At 39.7% G+C, this 21,802-nt stretch overlaps 1 protein-coding gene across 16 annotated transcripts in view; it reads left to right on the top strand.

Moving 5' to 3' along the window:
- The window catches only part of USP3 (ubiquitin specific peptidase 3), a 236,728-nt gene that overhangs the window by 188,862 nt on the left and 26,064 nt on the right, over window positions 1–21,802 (top strand). For all 16 annotated transcript variants that reach the window (XM_060417834.1, XM_042252354.1, XM_042252353.1 and 13 more), the window contains 5 exons: window positions 781–894; window positions 3,396–3,509; window positions 11,466–11,612; window positions 14,915–15,021; window positions 15,199–15,279. In XM_060417834.1, the coding sequence (XP_060273817.1) occupies window positions 781–894; window positions 3,396–3,509; window positions 11,466–11,612; window positions 14,915–15,021; window positions 15,199–15,279 (563 nt within the window). The remainder of the gene's footprint in view (window positions 1–780; window positions 895–3,395; window positions 3,510–11,465; window positions 11,613–14,914; window positions 15,022–15,198; window positions 15,280–21,802) is intronic.

The raw sequence follows: 21,802 nt of genomic DNA, 5'->3' as shown, positions 1-21,802 counted from the left end.
CAAAACTCACTTTAAAAATGGAAACGCTCACTGGCCCGGGGCCAGATTTGTCCTGCGGGCCATAGTTCGCAGACCCCTGGGCTGTAAGGAACTTGTACAGAGAACTCAGTTCAGTCATTAGTTGAGTCTTAAGTATGGTCATTAGATCAGATGTTTAGAGAATCCTCAACGTGTAGGATGAGCAGTGAAAAATAAAACGGGCAACAAGGCTGACCTAAGTTATCTAGAAGAGATTATTTAGAAAGTTGTGTACTTTCAGATTCTAATGTGGTGTCAAAGACCAGAATAAATTATCATCCCAGGGCCAGAAGCCACATGTGCTCTCTCCTTAAAGGGGCTGGCTCTCAGCTTTTCTTGCTGTAAGAAGAAATTCTAGTTGCTACTGAATTCTCCTTGTTACTCTGTATAGTGTATTCAAACAATATGGTTGCTCTCATAGTTTGCTTCTGCTGGAAGAAATTATTGAACACTTGGAAACAAACACCCTGAAAAGAAAGAAATGGTGATAATCTCTGAATGGGAAGGGGGATTGAGGATTTTGGGAACAGAGAGTTTGCTTTAAGGTCTTTCTTTATTTCTGCAAAGTCATTTACTTGTATTGTTTTCTGGGAACAAAAGAGGAATCTTAAGAAAACATGATGTAAGAGATTGCACTGAATACCACTTTAATGAGAAATTGACAGATCACATTTTCAAAATCCATATGTGGGTCTCATAGTACTTTCTTTACAGGTCCTAGGACCTTTAAAAAATAATTTTCTTTCCTTCCTTTTAAAATAGTAACATTGAGCAGTTTTGCTGTTATTTCAAAGAACTGCCTGCCGTGGAATTACGAAATGGGAAGACAGCAGGACGGCGAACGTACCACACCAGGAGCCAGGGGGACAGCAATGTGTGAGTCTCAGAATATGTGCAAACAGATACTCTTACTGATGCTTTCCATTGTGTTATGTGAGTAAATAGGCACGTACATTTAAAAGGAAGCTCTTAACAGCTGTGTTTCAGTATGTAGCTGGCGATCTTAATAACTGTCGAAATTCATTTACTTCTGTTTACCTAGCAGGCAGGATAAATTCAGCACTCTGCTTGTGGAGTCTGTGGATTGGGGCATTCTAAAATTGATGTCTGTGAATGAGCAGCATGAATGTCATTAGTCTTTGTGAATTAATTTGTGTGATAGGGTTAGGTAAACCTGTCTTGAATAATTAATTTGCAATTATCAAATTCATTGTGGGGCAGGCAATACAGTCAATTGTTAGTTGATGTGGGAGGAGGAAGTGACAAGTGATTATTGAGAACCAAAACAATATGTATTTAAATTCAAACCATGTTCTGTTGGGGTTCAGAAGTTGTATCATTTTATCATGGCTGAAATGAGGCTATAACAATGTAATGTTTTTCCTGTCTGCCCATCCCTGCTCCCGCACACCCCGTCCCCACACATTCTGAAAAGCCACACATAGTCTAGTACTTAACAGTCTGACACTGTTCCTCTGCCTGGCTGAGGGAGAATAGCGTAGACCGTGTTAGAATGGTTGCAGGGAGGAGTATGCACCGAAGCCAGGCATTGGCGCAGGGAGGGCATGACACCACGAGGAGTGCAGCTGTAAGAGTCTGCTTTGGCAGCAGCGTGCAGGATGAGCCAGCACATGCCTGCGTTCAAGGAGGCTTCACACTTTATAGTAACTGGTTAGAGGGAATAGCAGTGAAATGAAGAGGAAGAAATACACGTGCACAGAAGGGAAGAATTAGTAGTACTGGATGCATTAGTGTGATTTAGGGTTTAGTTACAAATTACAGAAACTGCCTCTGGCAGTTTTATGCAGAAAAGGAATTTATTGAAGGTCTTTAGTGAACTTACCATTACCAGATGGGTGGGAAATCAGGTCTAGAGTCCAGTCATCCATAAAGGTGTTCTTATTAGGACCACTGTCCATGCCCGGCCTAAGCTTTCCCACTGCCAGCACTGCTGGAGTTGGTGCTGGGTGGAAGCTTCTGTGATTGCTCTCCCATCTCCCCGCTAACTGCCCCCACGCTCCTGAAGATGCTCGCTGCCACCTGAAATGACTTGGCACTGTCATAGCTTCTTTTCTAATTCCTGCTTCAAATAGGCATACCAAGGCCATGTACCTGAATCCTGGCTGCAAGGAGGGAGTGGGGCGAGGGTTGAGGAGCAAGTATTTAGTGTTTTCAGCTTCCACAGCGGGAGGCAGCCTTTGACTCTCAGAAGACTCTTAAGATGGAGTTCCTCAAACATAGGATGAGGATTTAGGTACTAGGAAGTAAAAAACATAATCTTTATCTCAGGAACCTGTTGGATAACAGGGGTTGAGAAAGAAGGTGGCGAGATTCTCTGTGGCATCACCCAGGTTTCTATGAGGATGGTAGCTGTATTGACACACAGTCATTGCAGTTGAGGAGGTGTTTAAGGTTACCTTTGTGCATAGAAACCCGAAACTAACTGAGACTTAAACACCCCTGGTTTATTTTCTTCTGTAAAAGTTGGAGCTTGCCCACCTAGCTCCGTTCTTAGACTCACCGGGCTCACCTGATGCCCTGTCCACCATCCCTGGGCTCTCATCTACACTGTCCACAGTGCTGCTGGGGAACCACCGTTCAACCTCACTCTAGCTGGAAGGCAGAAAGGAGGAGTGAAGCAGGACCACTCTTTCTCTTTAAGGGGATTTGTTGGAAGTGGACACACTCAGAATTTTTTATTCCATGAACTCATGTGCCAAGAAAAAAGTGGAAGTTGTATTCCTGTGGGGGGAGTGAGTAGAGCCCGGGCAGCCGTAGGGAGAGTGCAGGGAGCAGGTTTAGGACACACTGGGTGAGAAGAGACAGAGGATGCCCAGTGGGAAGTTCCTGCTGGGACCTGGAGACACCTGGATAAAAGCAGTCATGCGAAAAATGTGGATTTCAGATTTGGATTTGAGAGTCACTAGGACAGAGGTGGGTTTTGAAGCTCTGCAATCAGATTAACTCTCTGCGGCAGAGATGAGCAGATAGTCCTAAACAAGTCTGAGAAGTGCTCCTAGTGAGGGGCAAGAAGGAGAGAGCCAGGAGGTGGACAAGAGATTCTGTTACCTGTTTTACATACTTTAAAATATGCATCAGTAAGTAATTTGGTTTGTAAGTTAATCCATTGCTTTATTTTACAAGTATGATGGCATACTCAGGAGTTCACCATATAATTAAAAAACTAGTTTTGTCAAGTAATTACCGCTTTTTGTATGGGTTTTTGAGATGCTGTTACTTAACTGTCAGATTTAGTTCAGAAGAGACCAAATGTTTTGTTTTCGTATTTGTGAATTTTAGACGGTTTGGCATTGTGTACTGAAACACTAGCCTCTCGCGAATGCCGCGGGGTCTCATCATCCCTTCCTCTCTTCCAGGTCTCTGGTGGAAGAGTTTAGGAAGACACTCTGTGCTTTATGGCAAGGTAGCCAGACTGCGTTTAGCCCAGAGTCCTTATTTTATGTTGTTTGGAAGATTATGCCCAATTTTAGGTAAGTAATATTTAATGAAGGATATTTAAAACATGAATATTTGTCCTTACATTGTTCCTGAAACAGTTTCCAACAAGTGGTATTCTCAGTAATGAAGACTGTTTTGTTTTCTAAGGAGAAAATAAGTTGGATATATCCTACTAGACAATGTGTTTAAATAATAGACCTTAGAAATGTCTTTAACAAAAAGCAGGGCATTTTGTTGTTATAAAAACAAAGACCTTATAAATAACTTATGTGCTCCAGAAAAACATACTGGACAAAATTTCCTTGATTCTTTTAAAATCTTATAAACAGTAATTATCATCATATACTGTCTTATTTCAGCTAAAAAAAATCCAAATGTAATCAGTAGAAAACCATGGTACTGTATTCCAGACTGTAGTTAAGTCCATAAGATTCATTTTTCAGACAGTAACAAATGAACAGATCATCTCCTTACATGGCTGCAGAGTCACTGAGTTTTCCATGTTGTTTATCTAGTCTCGCTTGAGAGGGAAGCGCCCTGCTGTCAGAAAAGCCCCTCTTCTCCTAGGCTCATCAGCCCTGTAGCGAGCAGCAGATTTGAAGCACTGCGGGTGTTTGACAACAGCCTTTGCCACCTTCTGCTGATTTTATCTTTCTGAAGCACATCATGGTTCTTACTAGTCATGATTCTGGCATCTAGTATATGCTCCTCTCCTTTTTTAAAGCCAGCATGGTGTAGTAAACCTTAGCAGTATATCTTTCTTGATTGTCTCAGACTGGTTCATATCTGTGGGTAGTGTGGAGAAGTGTCTGAAGGGTAATAGGACTGTAACTTGTTGCCTTCCTGAAGAGTGTGGCCTTGAGGATCAGATGTAATTGACTATTGCTAACCCTGGTCTTTGTTTTGAAGGATGTTTCTTTTATATTTCATGTTATTTAAATCTCCTCTCAGGAAGGAATATCTTGTAAGAATTTTAGAATTATCTGACTCTAAATAGGAAAGGTAGAAATGATTATTAAGTTATTGCTAATCACTGGTAGAAATTTCTATCAATCACCTAGTTAGACAATTTTATTTTCTTGGGCTCCAAAATCACTGCAGGTAGTGACTGCAGCCATGAAATTAAAAGATGCTTGTTGGAAGAAAAGCTATGACTAACCTAGATAGCATATTAAAAAGCAGAGACATTACTTTGCCAACAAAAGTCTGTCTAGTCAAAGCTATGGTTTTTCCAGTAGTCATGTATGGATGTGAGAGTTGGACCATAAAGAAAGCTGAGCACTGAAAAATTGATGCTTTTGAACTGTGCTGTTGAAGAAGACTCAGGAGCCCCTTGGACTGCAAGGAGATCCAACCAATCCATCCTAAAGGAAATAAGTCCCGAGTTCATTGAAGGACTGATGATGAAGCCGAAGCTCCAATACTTTGGCCACCTGATGTGAAGAACTGACTCATTGGAAAAAACCCTGATGATGGGAAAGATTGAAAGCAGGAGGAGAAGGGGACGACAGAGGATGAGGTGGTTAGATGGCATCACCGACTCAATGGACATGAGTTTGAGTAAGCTCCGGGAGTTGGTGATGGACAGAGAGGCCTGGTGTGCTGCAGTCCATGAGGTTGCAAAGAGTCAGACACGACTGAGCAACTGAACTGACCTAGTTAGACTCTTGATAGGGATTTAATCCTTGTGTTTTGTTACCAGATAAAAAGTGCTTCCATTTGTTGAATGTCTGTTATGTGCCAAGCACTTTGGGTATTTTATATCTGATCTTCAGTAAGAAACAACAGAATTCCCATCAAGGTAGGAAGCATTGCTGTTGTTCAGTCGCTAAGTCATGTCCAACTCTCTGCATCCCCATAGAGTGCAGCCAGGCCTCCCTGCCCTTCGCTATCTCCCATGAACTTTGCCCAAATTCATGTCCATTGAATCGGTAATGGACTTGATTCAATGGACTAGCCATGATTCAATGGACTAGCCATGATTCAATCAGCTATCCAACCATCTCATCCTTTGCCACTCTCTTCTCCTTTTTGCCTTCATTCTCTCCCAGCATCTGAGTCTTTTTCCAGTAAGTTGGCTGTTCGTATCAGGTGGCCAAAGTATTGAAGCTTCAGCATTAGTCCTTCCAGTGAGTACTCAGGGTTGATTTCCTTTAAGAATTACTGGTTTGATCTTCTTGCTGTTCAAAGGACTCTCAAGAGTCTTCTCCAACACCACGGTTCAAAAGCATCAATTCTTTAGCACTCAGCCTTCTTTATGGGCCGACTCTCACATCCATCCATGACTACTGGAAAAATCATAGCTTTGAGTATTTGGACCTTTGTCGGCAAAGTGATATCTTTGCTTTTTAATACTCTGTCTAGGTTTGTCATAGCTTTCTTTCCAGAGAGCAAGGGTGGTCTAATTTCATGGCTGCAGTTATTATCCACAGGAAGTGTTAGCTTCATTTTAAAGACGATGAAGCTTCCACAGAGGAGAGCAGTTCAGCGTTGTACATCTAGTAGGGTTAGGACTAGAATGAGAACCCAGGTCTTTATGGCGCTGGTCAGTGATAGATGTGTTCACAGTAAACTTGTAGTAGCTTGTCTGCATGCCCACGTGAGGCCCACCAGCTGTCTCAGCTCTTCGCTTGGACTGCATGGTGACTCAGTTCCCCCTTCATTTAATTCTGCTTTTCATCTAAATCTGCCCATTACCTCTACCAGTTTATTTATTCTAGCTGTGAGCATGAGTCAGTTTTTAGCTACTTAATTTTACACATTCTGTTATTCCTACCGATGAAAGAAAAGAACTGGAAAAGCTGACCATGTTGAGAAATTTGGATGGCGTTGCTGGACTGATTCCTGTAAAACATGGCCTCTTAGAGCTCGCTAATGACGGAGCAACTGAGCAGAGTAAGATGTCTCTGTGTTCTCAGCAGGGCTTTCTCTTTTTCTGTAATAATACAGATTGTTCCCCAGTTTCATGTTGTTGCTCAGTCACCAAGTCATGTCTTACTCTCTGTGACCTCAAGGATTGTAGCCCACCAGGCTCCTCTGTCCATGGGATTTTTCAGGCAAGACTACTGGAGTGGGTTTCTCAAAGAATCATTTTCTCTTGGTTAGACCTAGGTCTTCAGATTGTGTCATGGATAAAGTCATAGTGCAGGGTCACTGCCCAATGCCCCGGGGTAAGGCTGTGAGGTAGGATTCTCTTCTTATAACTGTTACTCCTGTCATGGGTATAGGGCTTCCCTGGTGGCTCAGTTGGTAAAGAATCCTCCTGCAGTGCAGGAGACCTGGGTTGGATCCCTCGGTCGGGAAGATCCCCTGGAGGAGGAAATGGCAACCCGCTCCAGGATGCTTACCTGGAAAATCCCATGGACAGAGAAGCTTGGCGGGCTGCAATCTATGGGGTGACAAAAGAGTCGAACATGACTTAGTGACTAAACCACCACTACCTATTATGTGTACAGGGTAATGTTCTTATAACATGCCAAAGTGGAAATGAACTGAGTCTTGAATTATGTTTTTATTGTAGTTATAATCCCAAAGTAAAATTTTTTTATAGTTTAGAAAGCCCATTTTCCTTGGTTAACAGATGTCAATATCCAGAGAGTTCGATCCCTTGAAAACAACTTTCATCTCATTGTATGTCTCCATCAGAGCTCATGGGCAACACATCACAGGTGTGTGGTCCTTGAGCAGTAATATTTTGAAAGAAATCTTTTCTGGGCAGTAGGTGTCAACAGTGGGCTTAAAATATTCAGTAAACAATGTTGTAAACAGGTGTGCTATATCCGGGCTTTGTGGCTCCATTTATAAAGCACAGGCAGAGTAGATGGAGCATTATTCTTAATGGCCTTAGGATTTTCAGAGCAGTAAATGAGCACTGGCTTCAACTTCAAGACTCCAGCTGCATTAGCCCCTAGCAAGAGAGTCACTCTGTCCTCTGAAGCCGGACCTTGACTTCTCCTCTCTAGCCGTGAAAGTCCGAGGTGACATCTTCTTCCAATATAAAGCTGTTCTGTCAACATTGAAAATCTGTTGGTTAATGTAGCCACCTTCATTATTGATCTTAGCAAGATCTGGGTATCTTGCTGCAGGTTCCAATCAGCAGTTGCCACTTCACCTTGCACATTTATGTTAGGGAGATGGATTCTTTCTTGAAACCTCACTTACCAACCTCTGCTAGCTTCAGGCTTTTCTCCTGCAGCTTCCTCACCTCTCTCAGCCTTCCTGGAATGGAGGAGAGTTATTAAGGCTTTGCTCTAAATTAGGCTTTGGCTGAAGGAAATGTTGTGGCTGGTTTGATCTTCTGTCCAGACTGATAAAACTTTCTCCGTGTTGGCAGTAGGATCTCACTTTTTAAATTAATGGTGTCTTCACTGGGGCAGCACTTTTAAGTTCCTTCAAGAACTTTTCCTTTGCTTTCACAACCTGTCTAACTGTTTGGCACAAGAGGCCTGGCTTTTGGCCTCTCTTGGCTTTTGATATATCTTCCTCACTAAGCTTAATCCTAGTCAAGGCTATGGTTTTTCCTGTGGTCATGTATGGATGTGAGAGTTGGACTGTGAAGAAGGCTGAGCGCCGAAGAATTGATGCTTTTGAACTGTGGTGTTGGAGAAGACTCTTGAGAGTCCCTTGGACTGCAAGGAGATCCAAGCAGTCCATTCTGAAGGAGATCAACCCTGGGATTTCTTTGGAGGGAATGATGCTGAAGCTGAAGCTCCAGTACTTTGGCCGCCTCATGCGAAGAGTTGGCTCACTGGAAAAGACTCTGATGCTGGGAGGGATTGGGGCCAGTAGGAGAAGGGGACGACTGAGGATGAGATGGCTGGATGGCATCATGGACTCGATGGACATGAATGAGTCTGAGTGAACTCCGGGAGTTGGTGATGAACAGGGAGGCCTGGTGTGCTGCCATTCATGGGGTCGCAAAGAGTCGGACACGACTGAGCAACTGAACTGAACTGAACTGAAGCTTAATCCTTTTAGCTTTTGATTTAAAATGAGAGACTTGTGACTCTTCCTGTCAGTTAAACACTTAAGAGGCCATTAAGGGTTGTTATTTGGCCTAATTTGAATATCATCGTGTCTCAGGGAATAGAGAGGCCGGAGGGAGGGAGAAAGACAGGACCAGCCTGTCGGTGGAGCAGTCAGAACACACGACATTTACTAAGTTTGCTGCCTTACATGGTTGTGGCACCCTAAAACAATGACCAGAGTAACATCAAAGATCATGGACCATTGATCACATTGACAAATGCAAAAATAATAACAGAAAGATTTAAAGTAGTACAGGAATTACCAAAATGTGATAGAGACACAGAGTGAACGGATGTTGGAAAATGGCCCCAACAGACTTGCTACAGACCTTTGTCTTGTAAAAACCACAGTACCTGCAAAGCACAGCAAAGCAAGGTGCAGTAAAACGAGGTACACCTGTATTAATTCTAATTAGGAATTTATCTATTGTATGGGTTTTTTGTGTGTTTATAAACAAAAACATTATTTTCATTTTTTAGTATTTTTGTCTCGAAGAAACTCAGCCTTGATTGACGCCTTACACTGGGTAGGAATAGCTAATTGTAACTGCTTTTGGTTTTGCAGATAATTTGGGCAAAATTGTAGTTTATTTTAAATATGAACAGAACCTAAAGCTCTCATGTGTCCTAGACATTTCAGAAGCAGCTTGTTGTAGAGTGATAAAATTTGGTTCTGTAGCGGCCTATCCTGTCCTGCGCTGGTCTTCGCCCTTTCACACGTAGTGCAGCGGTCCTTACCTAGCAGCGGACAGCCAGTAGTGCATAGGCCTGTGTCACAGCTGTGTATGTGGAGCCTTGCACGGGTGCGTGTGTGTGCCTGTATTATGTGGTGTCTGTTTCATTTGGAATACCTGCTTTTCACTTAAACAGGCACAGAGTAACGTTTTCTTCATTGGCACCTTTATTTGCCCTAAGATCTGAATACATATGGCTTGTCCCCCAGTGCCCTAACTCTGTGAAGAGACAGTTGCTCTATGTTCCTGTGTGTTGTGCCTCAGCAGCACCCCTCATTCAGAATGGAGGCCTTATGATCGTCTAGGCTTTTTATGTTTACAGTGTGCTCTCTAAGATGATTTGTCTTTATGATACAGATTTCCTACAGACATTAAAGAGAAAGAGGTAATCTTTATGTGAGGTCACAAACAAGTGAGGATAAGGAACAGTGGTGAAACTGGTGCTGCCATTCTTCAGATAAGTCAATGAGAGGCTTTGTTTAAATGTTTAGAAATGGAATTATAAATGTCTCTTAAGTCAGAATGAAAAAAAAAAAAAAGTCCTAGAAGAAACACAGACTTTTCCTTCTCTGGGTAAAGATCACAAATTGTAACAGATGCCTATAATTTACCCTTATGAAACAATGAGTGTTCCATGATCTCATATAGATCACCAAATGTATTTCTAATGGTAAAAGAAACAGTAGAAAATAGTGTATTTTGATATAAGGAAAGAGAATCATGGTGTGGTTGGAAATGGTCATTAATGTACACTAGGCAGGTTATTTTAAGGGGTGGATATGTGTTTGATGAAAATGCAAATTGACCTAACTGCAAGATAAAGGTTTTAATGATCCATTTTAGAAAATTATGATTAAATATTAGGTTATTTTGGCCAGAGAATAAAACTTTTTTATACAGGATAGAATTTCAGATATGACCTGAGATACTGATCTGATCTTTGAGTCATGAAAAAGATGTATATTGGAAGGGTTTAAAGTATCTCCTTAGATATATATAAAGGAACTACCAACTTTGAATAGTTTTACTTTTAACTTAAGTTTAACATTTTATTCATGAGTCTTAAATACTTGAACAACATATGTATTGCTATTTAGTTACTAAATAGTTTAGAAAAGGTTACAGTGAAATACTGACTTTCGATGTAAATTCCATTGATTAGGCAGATCATTTCCATAATTTATTTCCAGGAGAAATTGTAGGAAAAGGGGGAAAATCTGAAATTTTGTTTGTGGAACCACTGCCTAGAAGGGTGATGAAAATTTTGACTCCAGACCAGGTCAGAAAACTTGTCACTTAGGGCAGAGATTAAAGAGAACCTTCCATGCTGGTAAAAAATATAGGCAGAAGTCTTTCCTATCCATAATTTTATCAATGTACTTTAGACGTCACTGCTGACTTATCTACATAAACCTCTAACCCTTCTAGCTGTACCAGCTTAATTTTGTCAGATTTCATTACTCTGTACTTGTCATTGATATGTATTAGCATAAGAATCCCATAGAATTTCCTGACTGAATAGAGTATAAGAAATAACCCCAGAATATGTGGCTATACATATTCAAGTTTTAGGCTAGAGCATAATTGTGTATGTGTCAATGCATTTTGAAAATTTCATTTGTTTAAAAAAAAAATGTCCTTTGAATCAGAGATTAGGATGTAAGCATAGAATGTTAGACATCTTTAGCTCTTTAGATAAAATTTTTCTTCCTTTCAGCCAGTGTTTGAAAATTAGTATCTTTTAATCTGAAGATTTTATTTCTCAAAACAAACTTTAATAAAACTTTAGACCTAGTTTTCCGGTGCAAGTATGATGTGAAGTTTTAACATGTGAGCCTCTCCTAGAGAGGCTGTGTGGGAAATGAGGAGCTTCACAGTCCATCCAGGAGACAGGGTTTGGTCCCATCTCTGTTACTCTCCTGCTGTAGGACTTCAGACGGGTCACACAACCCCCTTTTTGCCTCTCAGTGTTCCCCTTAGGTGAGGTCAGTTGAGATCACTAAGTCTAATTAGCGCTACTAGTCTGTGTTTCCAAACTTATTTTTAAGAAGTGGAATTCTGTCTTGAAGGTAATTTTATGTGTAAGACAAGAAGGAAGTGAGGATGAGGGGTGAGGGAGCCTCCGTGTGTTCTGAGCGCAGCATTGCGGCCCTCCCATCACTTCACCCTCCAGCGTGTCTGGCCGGGGAGGCAGAGCCGCTCAGTGACTGTGTCTGTTTGCTTCAAGGGGTTATCAGCAGCAGGATGCCCATGAGTTCATGCGCTACCTGCTAGACCACCTGCACTTGGAACTCCAGGGTGGTTTCAACGGTATTTCCCGCTCGTCAATTCTGCAAGAGAATTCTACTCTGTCTGCAAGTAACAAATGTTGCATGTAAGATTTCATTTCTGTTTGTTCACTAATCATGAAGGCTTAAAATATTTTGAATGTGTATTTCCCTACAGCTTCATTTTGGACTTAACTTTTCCAAAAATAATTTTATATTTTTAACCTGTTCTTTAATCACACTGAGGCACTGATAACTTTTCTGAATTTGGGGTTTTTTTTGCCTCTCAGTATGAACAAAAGAACCTTTTGGGTTGCTTTCCCAAGTACTGATACTCCCAAATATACATTGAGATCAGAATGTTTATTTTGCTAAAGGAGACATAATCGACTTTTATTTCAGCTTGGATTTTGGTTATTTGTCTCCTTGTGTTCAAATTTTGGGAAAAACTTTATCTGTGCAGGAAAGGGACTTTATAAGATGAATTTCCCAAAGAACGAAAGAAAATAATATATAGGGTTGCTGTAGTATTATTGCCTGGCAGTTCATAAATCGGTAGTCTCATAGTTAATCTGATTGTATCAGAGAAGGGCAATTAATATGAATGGCCATACTTCTTAAAATGTTTGGTCCTTAAGGTCCTAGTAGCTATATTCAAGTTAGAAACGAGTATATAGAGGGGGAAGGAACTGTGATCTGGTAGAAATGTCCCTGCTGCTAGCATCAATTCAAACATAGTATTAAATAACAAATTCTGTTTTGTATTTTATGTGATGGTACTCATACACAGAGGATACTGAGCTGGACTCTAAGAAGGCGAGTCCTTGTGAAGTGAAGGGTATCACATTTTGTGATAGTCACAGGTTGTTCTTTTAGTAACTCCTGAGTTTTCAGTATTAATCCATATCTTTTAATGATATTTTAAATAATAGTAGATTTTAAATTTCATTAGGAGAAGGAAATGGCAACCCATTCTAGTGTTCTTGCCTGGAGAATCCCAGGGACAGTGGAGCCTGGTGGACTGCTGTCTATGGGGTCACACAGAGTCGGACACGACTGAAGTGACTTAGCAGCAGCAGTGAGTTAGGAACATAAAAGTGAAAGCTGCTCAGTCGTGCTCGACTCTTTGTGACCCTCTGGACTGTACAGTCCATGGAATTCTCCAGGCTAGAATACTGGAGTGGTTAGCTGTTCCCTTCTCAGATATTAAAAACTCAGGCTTCTTTATATTTCCTTAAATTCACTGGAGGATGCATTTCAGGTTCTAAGGATGAGACTTGGTAAAACTACAAAAAACAAAAACAACAACAACAACGGTCTCCTATATTTGTATTTATTCGTATAAATACATCAAACCCTACTGAAGGTGGGGGTGAGAATGGTAGAAATGAATAGCAGGTGGATTCTTTTTAATGTATAGAAAATCGTTAATGCAAGTATAAAGGATCCTCTCAGCATAACAGCCTGTCCAAGTAATATTTACACTTTTCTAATATTTACACTTTTCTTGGTGTGCAGTTATAATAAGTAGAATAGTGATTTTGAAATAATTTGTGAATCTCGTTTTAAAATAGCCAAGACTTGATTATTATCTTTTTTTCAGAGGAAGACATTGTGAAGGAAGAAGTACGTTGAGTTTAAATGTACTGCTTTTTAATAAAGCAGTTTCCATGTTAATTAAAGGCAGCCGAGTATGTGAATATCAGTATGAAAGGATCAGTCATAAACCCTTTATTTTCAGTATATTTTTTTGGGGGGTATATCCTTTGTAATGCTAAAGTCATGTATCTTATGAACAGCTTAAAAAGCTGCAGTGTATTTCTTTTACCAGTACAGAAGGAAGCCCTTTCAAAGAAAAGGAAGCAGAACTTTGAAAATAATAGGTTTGCTTGGGTAGCTTTTTTCTGTCTCATCATTGCAGTAGGTTTCATTTGGAGCAACTCAAAGTATGGTTCAGTGTGTTAGGAATAGTATTGACTGTAAGTGACAGAAACCACCTCAAATTACTGTTAGTAAAAAAAGAGCAATATACTGGCTCAGATAACTGCATAAATGCCCAAAAGTTCACATTTGTGTTCACTGTAGTGCTGTTAATGAAAGTACACAGTAAAATAACCTCAGTACCATAATAATTTAATTTCATTTATATTCTGATTTATCTTTATTTGTTCTGTTGACAGTTTTATGTGGGTTCCTGTGGTTGCAGTGAAACCTGGAGCCATTTGGGATTTTAAATATTTTTTACCAAAGTATATACCCATCAATACAGTATTGTTAAAAGAAGGAGCATAGTGTTCAGAGAAGGTGCTCAGGTCAAGCCAGCTGTGTGAACTCGGGCCAAGTTACTTAACCTCTGAAACTCAGCTTCCTTGTCTGTAAAATGGGGATAATCTTCTCTACCTCAGAGCTGTTGTGAGGATTAGTTTAGCCCATGGAAAGTATTTAGAATGGAGCCTGGCACCTAAGTACATAAGTGCTTGCTAATCATACTGTGACTGATATGCACCTTGTCAGCTGTTGCTCTCCAAACCGTGGCACGCCGCACACCTGTCACAGAGCGAGGTGCACATCCAAGATATACTTGGGGAAGAGAAGACAAGCAGAAGGCGGGTGCAGCCCTGATTATTCAGATCAAACAGGCTTACTCAGAGGGCTTTCTTTCTGGTAAGCACTTGTCTAAAAAGCATTGTACATATATTCTCGTTTCCTCCTCACCAGGCTTCTAAGGTAGACGGATTTATTCCTGTTTTACATTTGATGAAGCTGAGGCACACACAGGTTAAGTAACATTAGGACAGTTGGTGTCTTACTGTTCTTACAGAGCTGAACACATTTTTTCTCTACAAGGGAATTTTATTGTTTAAGTGTTTAATTGTGAAATCATATCTCTACCAGTGATGACTAAGTATATGTTAAATGTATTTACCTCATTTTCCCCAAATGTGAACATCTAAAAAAAATCTTAAACTATCTTTGATGAAGGTTGTTGTTCAAAGTAATGTAATTTAGAGAGATCTCCATATGATGAGAAATCTTGCAAAGGGTCTAATATACGGGGGTTTCCTGTTCCTGAGGGGTATATTTGAGGGAAAAGGGGTCCTCTTGCTCTGAGTACAAGTATGTATGTGATCTATTAGTAATGGCAAATGTTCAGTGTTAGTAACTTTTGTATTATAGAAAGTAGTGGGATTGGGAGAGGGGTCAGAGGAAGGCCAGTGGCTTAAACCTTTTATTTGGTATATATCTATACCAAAATCTATATTTGGTATATATCTATAGCTTTTAAGCTTTTGTGTTATTCTATAATTTAAATTATATATCCCCCAAAGGGAGTAGGGAGTGACCTAGAGGAGCTTTTGCATATATTTTAGTTTTTTACTGAGATATTTTACTATGTGATTTTCTTCAGAAATGGAGCATCTACGGTTGTCACGGCTATATTCGGAGGCATTCTCCAAAATGAAGTTAACTGTCTCATATGTGGGACAGAATCTAGAAAGTTTGATCCATTCCTAGGTAAGACATATTTGGCATGTGATGGTATGATACTGTATTAAAACAATAACTGCAGTGTTTCCTTTGAAAGCTAAGACAGTAAAGAGATAAATCCTTAAAAATACATCATTTTTGGAAATTTTTTTGTGTGTGGTTATATATTCCTTTAACAGTTCTGTTTTCCTATTTCCTTTTAAGACCTTTCATTAGATATTCCAAGTCAGTTCAGAAATAAGCGCTCTAAGAATCAAGAAAATGGACCAACTTGTTCATTACGAGGTAAAGATACTTTAATGTTCTGGCATTTCTTCCCCTACCCTGAAATAGCTGAATAATACATTTATAAGCTTCATCTTGTTGTTTTAATGAATTTGTGCTATAACTTAAGTCAAACCTGAATGTCTCTTCCTGTCCAAAACAATTGTTTAGCAAGAATACCTGCCAGAGCTATTGACCTGCTGTCAAGTGTAAAATATTTCTTACCTTTCTCTCTTTATTTTTGAACTTTTTATTTTGTACTGGCGTGTAGTCGATTGCTAATGTTGTGATAGTTTCAGGTGGACAGCAAAGGGCCTCAGCCATGCATACACGCATATGTATCCATTCTGCCCCAGACTCTTGTGTTCTTTTTAATAATTGTAAATCTATCACAAAACTTTCTTCTGATCTAATGAAATGGCTATTCCTGTAGTATCCAGAGGGAGAAAGAACCTCAGAAAAGCTTTATAAATTGTGGTGTCATTTACTCTTTTGTATGACTGATAATTTGAGAGCTCTCGATGATAACAACTGTTGGCTAAGCCTGAGGCCTTGCTTTTAATTGGAAAACTAAAATTCACATTTAAGAGATTTTTGAACAAATTTTTTCCTTCCTGAGTACTAACTACTTTAGTCAAGGCAAAAGACCTGTGCTTGATCAACCACTAAAATGACTAATTATTCTTTTCAGTCAGAGAAAGAAGAAACTAGGATAGGAAAAAAAAAAAAAAAGGATCTAGTGTGTGTCCTGCCCTTAAGGCCTCTACACTGAAGGCAGGTACAGAGTTTCTGCCCTGAAGGGCATGCACACCAAAAGTAACTCTCTTCTGTCCTTTAACCATTTTAAGTAATATTGTCATAATGATTTATATACATATTATGTAATCTTTTCTTACAGAACAGAAGAAGGTTCTGTTGGTCTAAAACCACACTGTCCAACATGCAACCACAGAGTCACATGTGCCTATTAAAATTCAATCGAAATTTAAAACTCAGGTGCTCAGTAGCCATATATGGCCAGTGGTCATCACAGATGCGGAACATTCCCACTATTGCAGAAAGTTCCATCATGGACAGTGCTGCTCTAGAGTCAGATTATTCAGCAAAATGTATATGAAGACACTTTGTAGATGGTTCTAGTTTGTTCTCCATCTATCTGAGAGTGTTGTCTGTCTTTTTTGAACAAGAGTATGGAATAAATTTAAGGAAGCCCCATTCATGCCACTTCCCCCTAAAATATGTGGCTACAGTATGTTTCTCTAAAACGGTTTCTGGCCTGTTTGAGATTAAGAAAATATCAGAGTTTACTTGATAGCAAATGTCAGATCATCTTCCCTGTATATTTACAGCATGGGAATTCAGGCTAACTTAAGCATGAAACAAACATTATTTGATCATTTAGAGAGGAAATCAATGAAAATTTTAAAGGAATTAGCCTTAAACTATATAATCTAAATTAGACTGGATTCATCTTAAAATTTCAATAGGAACACTAATGTTACTCCTCAGTGTATATATATATATATATATATATGGGTACATATTTGAATAATATTTCCTGTTTAACAGCACTGCTTTAGTCCAGGTGATTTTTGATTCCAAGACACAGAGACACTCATTTGTTGACGTTTCTGCCCTCCTCTTCCTCAGTGCTGATTCCTCCCACCTCTCCTAAACTGGTCACAGACTTGGCTCTTATTGCTTTCTGTAACATTTCAATTAATCTTATCCCAGAATGCTCTAATACTGAGAGATTTTTCTGTCTGGAGACCATCCAGGAGAGTATATGACACAGCGTACACAGGTGGTTATAAGCTGTACTTACTACAAACAAGAAAAGTGACAAGTTGCATTTGCCTCACATCCCAAATAGAATTTTTCTTGGCACAGACTCACTGAAATCTGATACAGATTGGTATTAGCATCAGGGGGCCCAGAAACATGTTTCCTGTATTCTCAACTGACTTTCCTTTGAATCCTCACACTTTTGATTTTTATTTTATTAAAAGAGCTTACTGTCAGCTTCAGAATTTCTAAACCATGCAGCATCTGTGAAATACAACAAAATGAGGTTTTCAAGTGATGCTGGTAATTTTCAAGAAGGTGTAACGGACCCAGAAGGCTAGAAAAATTTCAAGATGAAAAAGCACCTTATTTCAGAAACTTTCATAAGGTAACCGAATTGCACAATAGAGACACAGCAGCACACAGTGGCATTATCATTCATGAGGAACCATCAAGGACATCTGCCTGTGAGTCAGGGCTCAACTTCTGCTCAAGAATGAGAAAGAGGCAGGCGACAGGACGGCGGAGTAGGGCATGAGCTCACCTCCGCTCACAGAAACACCAGCATCGCAACTGATTGCTGAATAGCCATTGACAAAAAAAGACTCAAACCCACCAAAAACGATATTCTACACCCAAAGACAAAGAAGTCACAGTGAGATGGAAGGAACGCTTCTGTTTTATAATCAACTCCCATATCTGGTGGGAGGGTGACCCACAAACTGGAAAATAATATCACAGAGATTCTCCCCAAGAAGTGGGAGTTCTGAGCCCCACATCAGGCTCCCCAGCCTGGGGGTCTGGAATCAGGAGAAAGAGCCTCCAGAGCGTTTGGCTTTGAAACCCAGTCGGGCTTGACTGTAGGAGCACCACAGGAGTGGGGGGACAAGAGACTCCGCTCTTGCGGGTGCACACGTGGTTTCACATGCACTGGGGCCCAGGGCAGAGCACTGAGTCTGTAGGAGCATGGACTAGACCTACCTTTGGGTCTTAAGAGGGGTTCTGGGGAGGCGGCGGTCAGCTGTGGCTCACTGTAGGGGGAAGGACAGTGGTAGTGAACACCCCAGGGAAGGCTCATCATTGTGCACTCTCCCAGAGGCAGCCATTTTGGCACCTGGCTCCACCCAACAGTCACTATAAACACATCACTTGAGACAGCCCTGCCTATCAGTGGGCAAATACCAGTCCCTGGACCAAACTCACCCACCAGGGGGAAGGCACCAGAACCAAGGAGAATTATAGTCCTGCAGCTTGGAAAATAGAGGCCACAGATGCACAAAATTAGATACAATGAGATGGCAGAGAAATACATTCTAGTTGAAGGAATAAGATAAAACCCAAGAACAACTGACTAAGCGAAATGAAGACAGGCAATCTCCTTGAATAAAAATTCAGAGTAGTAATAGTAAAGAAGATCCAAGATCTCAGGACAGAATGGAGGCATAGACCGACGGGATACAATAAAGAGCTAGATGCTTTAAAAAACAGAGATGAACAGTAACTGAAATGAAAAATACAGTAGATGGAATCAGTAGTAGAATAAATGAGGCAGACGAAAAAGTGAGCTGGACACCAGATTGCTGGAAATCACTGCTTTGGAACAGAATTAAGAAATGTGGACAGTCCAAGAGACTTCTGGGACGGCATTAAATGTACCAGCATTTTCATTATAGGGGTCCCAGAAGGAGAAGAAAGGGCCTGAGAAAGTATTTGAAGAGATAATCGCCAAAAAATTCCCTAAGGAAAGGAAATGCACACTCAAGTCCAAGAAGTGCAGAGAGTCTCATACAGGATAAACCCAATGAGAAACACATTAAGACACATTAATCAAACTGACAAAAATTAAAGAGAAAATATTAAAAGGAACTAGGGAATTCCTGTCTGGTTATCAGCTGATTTTTTTAAAGCAGAAACTCTGCAGGCCAGAAGGGAGTGGCATGATATATTTAAAGTGATGAAAGGGAAAAACACACAACCAAGAATACTCTACCCAGAAAGGCTCTTGCTTAGCTTTGACAGAGAAATCAAAAGCTTTACAGACAAGAAAAAGCTAAAAGAACTCAGCACACCCAAATCATCTTTACAACAAGTAGGAAAGGAACTTTTCTAGACAGAAAAGTTAAGGCTATCACTGAAAATGAGAAAATTGCTAATGGGAAAGTTCACTGTTGTAAAGGCAACCAAGCAGTAAATTAGGAGATCAGTCACACACAAATGTCGAGGCCAGCAGTGGTGAGTAGAGTGCAAATACATCTGAAATTAAGAGACTGGCAACTTAGTCTTATATGTATATATGTATATAGACTGCCATATCAAAACCTCATGGTAATTGCAAGCCAAAAACCTATAAGATACACGCTCACAAAAAGAAAAAGTAACCCAAACCTAACACTAAAGATATTCATCAGATCACAAGGGAAGGGGGAAAAAAAAGACCTACAAAAACAAATCCAAAACAGTTAACAAAATGGCCTTAAGAACATATACATTGATAATTACCGTAAATGTAAACAGACCTTACAAGCAATTACCTTAAATGCTTCATTCAGAAGACACAGATTGGCTGAATGGATATAGAAACAAGACACACACACACACACATGCTGCCCTCAAGAGACCCACTTCAGATCTAAGGACACATACAAACTGAAAGGGGATGGAGAAAGGTATTCCATACAAGTGAAAATCAAAGCAAGCTGGAATAGCAGTACTCATAGCAGGCAAAATCGACTTTAAAATAAAAAATGTTATGAGAGACAAAAAAGGACAGTACAAAATAATCAAGATTAGTCCAAGAAGATATAACAGTTGTAAATATGCACCCAGCATAGCATTTGTCTTATACATTGAGGAACTCCTAACAGTCATAAAAGGAGAAATCGACAGTGACACAATAGTGGGGGATTTTAACACCCCTCTTACATCAATGGACAGATCCAGACAAAATCAATAAGGAAACACAGGCCTTAAATGACACATTAGACCAAATGGACACTGCATTACAAAACCTAGGGGACACAGGAAAAGCAATTTTAAGAAGGAAGTTTATAGTAAGACAATCTTACTTCAGGAAACAAGAAAACAGCCTAGTCTTAAAGCTAAAGCAACTAGAGAAAGGAAAACGAAACTCAAAATTAGTAGAAATCATAAAGATCGGAGCAGAAATAAGTGGAGACAGTGAAAACAATAGAAAGGATCAGTGAAACTAAAAGTTGGTTCTTGATTAACCTTTACCAGACACATTAAGGAAAAGAAGAGAGGGCTCAAATCAATACAGTTAGAAACGAAAAACTAAGCTACAGTGGACACCACAGAAATACAAGGATCATAAGAGACTACCATAAGCAGCTATATGCCAGTGAAATAGACAGCTTGGGAGAAACGGACATATTCTTAGAAACGTACAGCCTTTCAAGACTGAACCAGAAGAAATGCGAGCAGACCTGTCCTAAATACTAAAAGTGACACTGTGATTTAAAAACTTCCAATAAACAAAAGTCTAGGGTCAGATGGCTTCACAGGTGAATTCTATCAAACACTTGGAGAAGACTTAATATCTGTTCTTCTGAAACTATTACAAAATATTAAAGAGTAGGAACACTGCTAAACTCAATAGAAAAAGCCACAATCATCCTGATGCCAAAACCAGATAAAGATACCACAAAAAAGAAAAGTACAGGCCACTATCACTAATGAACACAGATGCAAAAATTCTCAACAAAATACTAGCAAACTGAACTCAGTAATACATTAAAAGGACCCCTAACCATGATCAAGTGGGATTTAGCCAGGGATACAAGGATTTTCCAGTATCTGCAAATCAGTGTGATATGCCGCATTAACACATTGAAGAATAAAAACCCTATGATCATCTCAATAGATTCAGAAAAAGCTTTTGATAAAATTTAACATTCATTTATGATTAAAAAAGCTCTCCAGAAAGTGGGCATAGAGGGAACCTATATCAACATAATAAAGGCTACGTACAACAAACCCACCGCTAACATTACACTCAACGGTGAAAAGCTGAAAGCATTGCCTCTAAGATCAGGAACAAGACAAGGATGTCCACTCTAACGACTTTTATTCAACATAGTTTTGGAAGTCTTAAGCCACAGCAATCAGAAGAAAAAAAAAGGTTCCAAAAGAAGTGTCTGTTTTGAGATGATATGATATAATACCATACATAGGATATCCTAAAGACATTACCAGAAAACCACTAGAGCTAATCAGTGAATCTGGTAAAGTTGTAAGATACAAAATTATGACACAGAAATTTCTGGGATTTCTATATACTAACAATGAAAGGTCAGAAAGAGAAATTAAGGAAATAGTCCCATGTACTGTCACTTCAAAAAGAACAAAATACCTAGGAATAAGCCTGCCCAAGAAGGCAAAAGATCTGTACTCAGAAAACTATAAGACACTGATGAAAGAAATCAAAGATGACACAGAGAGATACACCATGTTCTTGTATTATAAGAATCAATATAAAAACGACTCTACTACCCAAAGCAATGAACAAATTCAGTGCAATCCGTATCAAATAACCAATAGCATTTTTCACAGAACTAGAACAAAAAAAGTTTGTATGCAAACACAAAAGACTCCGGATAGCCAAAGCAGTCTTGAGAAGGGTAAAAAACAGAGCTGGAGGAAACAGGCTCCCTGACTTCAGACTGTACCTCAACTACAGTAATCAAAATAGTATGGTACTGGCACAAAAACAAATATAGATCAATTGGAACAAGATAGGAAG

The sequence above is a fragment of the Ovis aries genome, chromosome 7 (assembly GCF_016772045.2).
Source record: "Ovis aries strain OAR_USU_Benz2616 breed Rambouillet chromosome 7, ARS-UI_Ramb_v3.0, whole genome shotgun sequence".
In the NCBI taxonomy this organism is placed as follows: Eukaryota; Metazoa; Chordata; class Mammalia; order Artiodactyla; family Bovidae; genus Ovis; species Ovis aries.
Note: the sequence above shows the minus strand (reverse complement) of the source record. Positions and strands in the feature narration are given on the sequence as shown.